A 7,778-nucleotide genomic window follows, 5' to 3' on the forward strand; every position below is an offset into this window, starting at 1 on the left:
TTATTATTATTATTACTATTATTATTGTTATTATTACTATTATTATTATTATTATTATTATTATTATAATCATTATTATTATTAATTTATTTACTTTCTTATTTAACTGCCCTTAAATGCTAAACGGCACAACTACACTTTAAATCCGAAGTATAATTACAACTTAAAGGCTACTTGGTGATAACGCATATTTATATAATGAAATAACATCGCTAAACCGCCGAGGACGAAGTCTATCCTCTCCTATTTACAAGTGACGCCCAATTACACACTCACAGAGACATACAGCTGATTTAACGAACGGGGTGAGCTCTTTCACATTCACATTTCATCATGCTCTCTCACTCTCACTCTCTAATAATACAGGCGCGCAGAGTACAGATTGATCGAGCAATAGGAGTACCGAAAAGCATTCACCCGCTACTCGAAACTACGCACAAATTGCGCAAAACCTACCGCGCTCTAATCGGTACTAGGCGGTAGTCAAAAGTGCATTGTCGATTGAGCGAGAGGGCATTTCACTCGGTCGACAAGCAGTTCCGCACTTGCTGCACAGTGCCCGGGCCAAAGGCCAATAGCGCGGCGCGAACTGCGTGCCAAGGTCGTCAAATTTTAAGCAATTCTCACGTTATTTTACGGCTATGATAATTTCAAGATTTCAATCACACAGAGACAAAAGACAGAAACAACACGCGGGATGGTGAAATATTCATTTGTCGCGCACCCCATCATCCATTCCCCTCTCCCTATTGAGTAGCTGCAGTTTCATACGTCGAGCGATCGATTATACAGAGATCTACGCGATGATAAAATGACAAATTTTACAAGCGAACGATGCAAAGAAGTGGCCGACGTATGACCCACTTTGCATATTATCATTATTGAATAAATGGCCGCGCTCGAGTTTAGCACCAACATCACTGATGGCAAACGAAATTTCATCTCGTTGGCATCATTCTGATAACCAGGTTCATTGGTACTTGGTACTTGGTACTTGGTACTTGGTTATCGGATCTCGGGATTCCCTACGATGCCCGATGATTATATCTCATAATGGAATAATCGAAGAATAATTTTCAATTGCAGGAGGTCGATTGCCAATGTCAGCGACGTATTTATAAAACCCATCTTTCACAATAATTACGTACTCGTTGGTTTATAGCGGGAGCGTTAGCACGGACTGTTAGCACACACAGCGCAAGTAAGTTTTCACGCACGTATGTGCCAGAAGTAAGCCGATAATGCGAGAGATTGACGAGTAAGGAAAAATCGGATGCCGTATGTAATTAGCCTAAATTAACGGGCATTAATCGTGGCAAATGACGCGACATACCGAGAAGGGGCATCTACGTAAGAAAATAGCTTACAAATTGCAGTTCGACATCGTGGCGTTGTGAGGTGGGGTGTGGGCGGTGGGGGCGGACTACATGACGGCGCATTACAATTGTCTTTCGAGTTTATAAAGCTACGCACATGACACCGCAATACGATATGAACTGACATTATTTGTAAAAGATTACTGGCCAACTTGCCGCATCCGCGTCTAAAGGAAAAGCTCCGCTCCTTCGGACCGTTCGAGCAAGCGTCGGCGCACTCGCGTTAATCGACACATTAATCGCATTCTAAGGATTAACGTCGTTGAGTGGATTAGTGGGTGGGTGGGAGGGGCGGGGGGGGGGTGGCTAGCCGGAGGCGAGCGCTTACTCGTGATTGCCTTTGACGCCGAGGAGCTTGGCGGCATCGTCGGCCGAGGCTTGTAGCACGCGATCGATAATACTCTTGTCCCTGATGCCCAGCAGATTGGAGATGAGGTCGTTGTCGGTGTTGTCGTTCGCGTCGGGGACGGCGAGGCTCGAGGAGACGCCCGCCGTCAGTTTGCCCGTGAGCGTCGTCAGCTTCTCGTAGGGATTGTTGAAGCGCATGAGGCAGCTGGGCGCGGCGTCGCCGGTCGCGACACTTCCGACCTGGGGCAGGCAGGCGCTACCGGCGCTACTCGCGCCAGGCTGATGCTGGGAGCGTGGCGTTATCGTTGGCGGTTGGGTCATCGGCCCGACCGAGCCATTGTCCTCGTCGCCGCTCGTTCCAACGTACATCGTCGAGTCCACGGACTCGTGCTTCTTTCTGTGTCGCAGCATGCTGTGCTTGAGAGTGAAGCGTCGGCAGCAGATGTCGCAGGAGAAGGGCCGTTCGCCCGTGTGCGTGCGCATATGGCGACGAAGATCCTCCGCCGACCAGAAGCGGCGCATGCAAAAGGCGCAGACGACCTGTTAAATGAACGAGACGAGGCAATAACAACGATTAGTACAGTTGCAACAGGAACGGTTGGAATAGATTGCAATGGGCTAAGATCGGTTAGAATCAGAAATGATCGGTTAGGATCGTCACGTTCGTTACATCCTTACCTTTCTGTTACTGTAGTCGGGGAACCTGCCGCGTCTCTCCTCGCCGTCGCTCGGATGCTGAAGCGACGACGACGGGGCGGACGAGGACGTCAACGTCAACGATGACTGCGGTGGCGGCTGTGGCGCTGGCGGCATCTGCTCCTCGTGGCTCTCGATGTCCATGTCGAGAGCGCCCTTGGCAACGAGCATCTCGTAAGAGCGCTCGTGGTTGTCCTTGATGTGCTCGAGACAGTCTTGGCGATCGGCGAAACCGCTGTCGCATAGGTGACACTTGAAGGGTGCTTCGGCGGTTGGACCGGGTGACGACCTCGGGGAGCCTCGTCTCGATCGCGACGCGTCATTCCCTGGTGGAGTTGCGGTAGCGGTGGTGGTGGCGGTGGCGGTGGTGGTGGCCACGACGGTGGCGGTAGCTGCTGCGGCCATGGCAATGGCGCCGTTGGCGCTGGCGGACACCGTTGGTTTTGTCGGGCCCATGGCCCCCGGGACACCGTTCTCCAAGTTCTCCGAATCACCCGATGACTGGCTCTCGTATCCGCTTTGGTCGTTGCTCTGCTGATGATGCTGCTGCTGTTGCTGCTGTTGCTGCTGCTGCTGCTGCTGCTGCTGCTGCTGCTGCTGTTTGGAGCAGTCCTGCGTATAATCCCGGGACGTCTCCTGCGTGCATTCGGGCTGGCACTCCTGGGTGCATTCGCTCGGGCTCTGATCTGGGCTATTGTGGGTCTCGCTGGAGGGCGAGTCGGGCCTCGACTTGGCGTTACGCGCGTGCTTCGTCGACCTGTGCTTCTTTAAATTGCCGAGAGTGGAGAATGTCGAGCTCGGGCACTGATTGCATTTGTAGGGCCGCTCCGGGACGTTCCTCATGGAGAACTGGCCGTTGTTGTTGGCTGGCGCCTCCTGGGCCTCGGGCGACGACGTGCTGCGGGCCCTGCGTATCTTGTTGGCGTTGGCCTTGTGCTTACGTAGCAGGTGACGATCGCAATTGGATTTGGTGGTGAAGAGCAGGGAGCAGTGCATGCACTGGTACGGCTTTTGCCCGGTGTGCGTGAGAATGTGCCGCCTTAGCGAGGACGTCCAGGGGAAGGGTCGCTCGCAGTAGGGGCATATGACACGATTCGGTGCCATCGAGTAGGCGGACTTCTTCTTCTTCTTCTTCTTCTTCATTTTCTTCTTCTTTTTCGTGGTGGAGGAGTTGCCGGAATTGCCGGAATTGATCGAGTCGGACTTCTCGTCGCTGCCGGACTGATTGCAGTCGCTGGTCGACGCGACGAGGCCCTCCTCGTCGCTCATGTACTGCGACTGGAACTGCTGGTAATGCTGCGAGGCATTGTCGAGGATCTCGGAGACGCTGGCGAGGTCCTCGCTCTCGTTTTGTTCGGCCTTCACCTCGACTTTCGCCTCCGACTTTACGGCGACTTTGCGCAGTAGCTCGTTCGGCCCGTCTTCGTTCTCCGATTCCGCGGACTCGCCCGCTTTGACGGAGTTCGGCCCCTCGTCCCGAGCCTCGGCTTCCTCCTTAATCCGTAACTTCTGCTCCGCTGATCCTCTCCTCCTTGCCTCCTTAGATTGCCGATCTTCACCACCTTTACACTCGATATTGGCCTCCAATTTTCCTCGCAATAGGCTCAGGGTACGCTCGGTGGGCTCCTTAGCGGCGCCCTCCTTCTCTCCGCCAGCCGACTCCTCGTCGATGATGAGCTCTTCGTCGGTGTCATTATCATCCTGCTTGTTGCCCTTCAGCTGCTGGGCGAGAATCGCGTACTTGACTTGGTCGGAGATCGCGTGCTTCCCGTAATCCGCCGTCGACGACTGCCCGAGCTTCGGCAGCAAATTCGAGTACGAATGGGCGATCTGCTGGTGGGCGGTGGACTGCTGACCGAGGTTCTGCAGCAGCGTCGGAGGATTGGTCGGCGGCCTTCCCCTCGTCGAGTGGCCGCCTCTGGGCCGTTGGCTCCAGTGCTGCGGATGCTGCTGCTTTATGTGTCTTTCCATGTTGCTGCGCAGGGTGAATCTCGCCGAGCAGTGCTCGCAGGTGAAGGGCCGCTCGGTCCTGTAGCGCCGCTGCTTCTGCTTCGGCATCAGCACGCCGTTCTTTATGACCATCTTGACGGAATTGGCGGACGGCGGGGCCTCGAGCTTCTCGCGCGGCGACAAGCTCTTGCTCATTAGCTTCGAGGGCAGCATACTCGGGTAGTCGCTCGGCTCGCTGGCGCTGTGAGTGGGCGGAGGGTTTCGCGGCGGGGGGAAGGCTGCAACGTAGCCGGGGGCCGGTGGCTCCACGAGGCTGCCGCCGCTCGTCTGGAGGCCCCGGACGAGCTCCTTCTGCAGCCGCTCTTTCATCGCGAAGTCCTGGCTAAAGAGGTGAGGATTAAATAGGTAGGGCTGGAGGATGCCGGCACCGACGCCCGAGAATGTCCCAAAGTTCCGGTAAATCATGTGGGCGTTCGCATAAAAAGTCTCGAGGGACGACGGTTGGGCGGCGCCCACTTGGCCGGCCTTGAGCAGTGCTTGGGTAAGCAGCAGCTGATTGGTCGTGTTGTACAAGTCCTTGTGATTGCCGCTGAGGTCCTCGGCGTTACCATTAATATCACCAGCGCCACCGATGCCAATGCCGACGCCGACGCCGGCGGTCTCGCTGTCCTTTATGGCCGCGGCTACGGCGGCCGCAGCCGCGGCTTTCTTACTCAAATCGAGTACGTCCATGGTGAGATCGAGGGGCGCGTCCTCGGCCTCGGCATCCCCATCCACGAGCGATATATCGTTGCCGTTCGACTTTTTCAAGTCCATTGGGCTGGCCTGGATTCTTTGGTGTGCGTCCGCTTTGGTTTCGCTGACTAGAGACACGCTACCGTCCGACGACCTCGAATCTAAGTCGTCATCGAGGCTTTTGAGAGCACCTCGCCGTGGCTTGTCGAGCTCGTCGGCCCTGTAGGTGAGCTCGAGGGGCTGCTGCATGGCCGACGGCCGCGAGAACACGTCGCCGCTCTTGTCGTAGTGGCCGACGTCGACCGCGTGATGAAGGCTGGCCAAGCCTGCCAAACCCGGCTGACGTAACTTCGCCTCGTCCTTGATCCTTATTTCGCCTGAATAATGGAGCTGTTGGTGCTGTTGCTGTTGGTGTTGATGTTGCTGTAAGGTAGCCATATCGTCGCGCTCGCTCGAGTAGACGAGAGTCTTGCGAATGTCGTCACGGGCCAATCCCCGGGGTGAGCTCCTCTCGAGGCTGCTGTCGTTGGTGGAGTCCTCGCTCGGATGGTAGATGAGGACGCTCTTGATTTCCTCGCGCGACAGCTTCCCGTGGCGATTGCGCACGTGCCTCTCGCAGTTGGCCTTCGTCGTAAAGGCGTAATTGCAGAGCGAGCACTCGTAGGGTCGGTCGCCATTGTGCGATCTCAGGTGCCTGACGAGGGTGGCCTTGTCGGTGCTGCTGTAGGGGCACATGTTGCAGGGATAGGGCATACCCGGGCCGACGCCCATGTGAGCGCGATTGTGGCCCTTGAGGGCGCGAAGATTGGGAAACACGGCGGTGCAGAGCCTGCAGGGGAACTCGCCCTTGAGCTTCATCTTACGAAACTCGGCCGCGAACGCGTCCTGAGCCTCCTCCTCGTGGTACTCGGAGGAGGGGGTGCCGGATGAGCCGGAGGAGCCGAGGCTCTGCTTGATCTTACAATTGTCGGGCGTGCTCGCGTCCGACCTCGAGAAGCTCTGGAGTATGGGGCCGGAGGTCACGGAGATGATGCTCTGTATGTCAGCGAGGTCCTTGCCCTCCTTAGCTTCGACGAGGGCCGCCTTGTTCTGGAGATCGAGGCCCGCGAAGAAGTCGTCCCTCGTCGACTGCTGCTCCTCGTGAATGCGGCGGCCGGCTGCGTCGAGGGGCAGCAGACCGCACTCCGTCTCGTGGGCGTCGAGGGCCGAGCGACAGGGAAAGGCGCGCAGGCACTTGGAGCACTGGTAACGCGGTGTCTCGCCCGAGGCCGGCCGGTGCAGCGACTGCTCGCAGACAGCCCGGGCTATCGCGGGGAACTTATCCGAGGAGAAGTCGACGAAGGTGAGGTCGTTGAAGCCGACGACGGAGTTGCGTAGATTGCGGCTTACCGCCGCGGCCCCGTGCTCGCTAAAGTGTATCATGAAGCGATGGAGATTGAGTGCTCGATGGTTCTTGAAGGAGAGGTTGCAGCTCTCGCACTTGGCGGGCACGTCCGGGTGGCTGCGCTCGAGGTGGGCCTCGAGGAGGGCGCTCGTTGCGAAATCCTGCCTGCCGCAGACGGCGCAGCTGTAGGTGCACTGGGCTGCCTCGGCGTAACCGCCTCGCAAGTCCGCACGGCCACTACCCAGGAGTATCTTGTGCCTGCGGTGGCCGCCGTCGAGCTCGTCCCCGTAATCCGGGCACTTGCGCTTACCGTGCTCGGCGACGAGCTCCGGAGAGTTGCGCTTAGCAACCTCGTTATTGTTGTACTCCTCTTGGATGAGTCGGCGCTTGAGCGGCCGCTCCGAGTCGCAGCTGCCCTCGGAGTCGGTGCAGCTGTGGGACGGTGAAAGCGTCCTGTGGGCCGTGCGCAAGTGCCTGTTCATGTTACCGTTGGTCGTGAATGCCATGTCGCAGTACTTGCACTTGAAGGGCCTCTCGCCCGAGTGCACGAGGACGTGACGGTCAAGGGAACTGGCGGAGCTGAGGACCTTGTGGCAGACACCGCAAGCGTAGTCAACCTCCTCGCCGCTGCAGTCGCTGATGCTGCGGGGTGAGTTGTGGCCTCGTAGATGAGTCGTCAAGTCTCGGGAACTCGCGAGTACGAGTGGACAGGCCGGGCACGGGTGTGTACCTTCCGGCTGCTCGACCTTGAATTTTAAAAGATCCTGCATTATGCGTCCGTCCGTGCGTGCGTGCATAAGAGAGAGAGAGAGAGAGAGAGAGAGAGAGAGATTGAACGCACGCGAGCAGTAATAATCACCTGAGTTGTTTTTTTTGGTTCGCGTATTATTGGACGATCTTGGACGTCTCGAGTTTACGGGCAGAATTCGCGCATTGCGAGAGGGACGATTTGAAAGGGAATTTGGTTGTCGCCATAAGGGACACGGGAAAGTCCGACGCGCTATGTAAACTTTTAAAGATAAGGTAACGAACGATGAAGCCTATGCAAAAGCCACGTCTGCGACGAAGTCTCTAATATTTAAGAATTCTGCCACCCCGCCAAGCGGGCAGACAGGAAGGCAGCCAGGCAGTCAGCCAACCAGCATAGATAAAAAGCGGCAAGAATAACGATAATCATAACGAATGGAACTCTTAAGTGAGACACTGATTCATTTTTAAGCTACGGTGCGTGTTACGTAAATGTAACGCGTGGATTTTCGTAGTAGCCATACGAATGCTTAAAGAGGAAG

The 7,778-nt window shown here is 56.4% G+C and overlaps 1 protein-coding gene across 1 annotated transcript in view; it reads right to left on the reverse strand.

The window, feature by feature from the left end:
- Positions 1-1,676: 1,676 nt before the first annotated feature.
- Positions 1,677-7,778, reverse strand: part of LOC105360526 (ras-responsive element-binding protein 1) — a 21,937-nt gene continuing 15,835 nt past the window's right edge. The window contains exons 3-6 of the mRNA XM_011497446.1: positions 3,079-7,235; positions 2,891-2,949; positions 2,403-2,812; positions 1,677-2,264 (exon numbers count right to left, since the gene is read on the reverse strand). Of these exons, the coding sequence (XP_011495748.1) occupies positions 1,701-2,264; positions 2,403-2,812; positions 2,891-2,949; positions 3,079-7,235 (5,190 nt within the window). The 3' untranslated portion in view covers positions 1,677-1,700. The remainder of the gene's footprint in view (positions 2,265-2,402; positions 2,813-2,890; positions 2,950-3,078; positions 7,236-7,778) is intronic.

The sequence above is a fragment of the Ceratosolen solmsi genome, unplaced genomic scaffold, assembly GCF_000503995.2.
Source record: "Ceratosolen solmsi marchali unplaced genomic scaffold, CerSol_1.0 scaffold47, whole genome shotgun sequence".
NCBI lineage: Eukaryota > Metazoa > Arthropoda > Insecta > Hymenoptera > Agaonidae > Ceratosolen > Ceratosolen solmsi.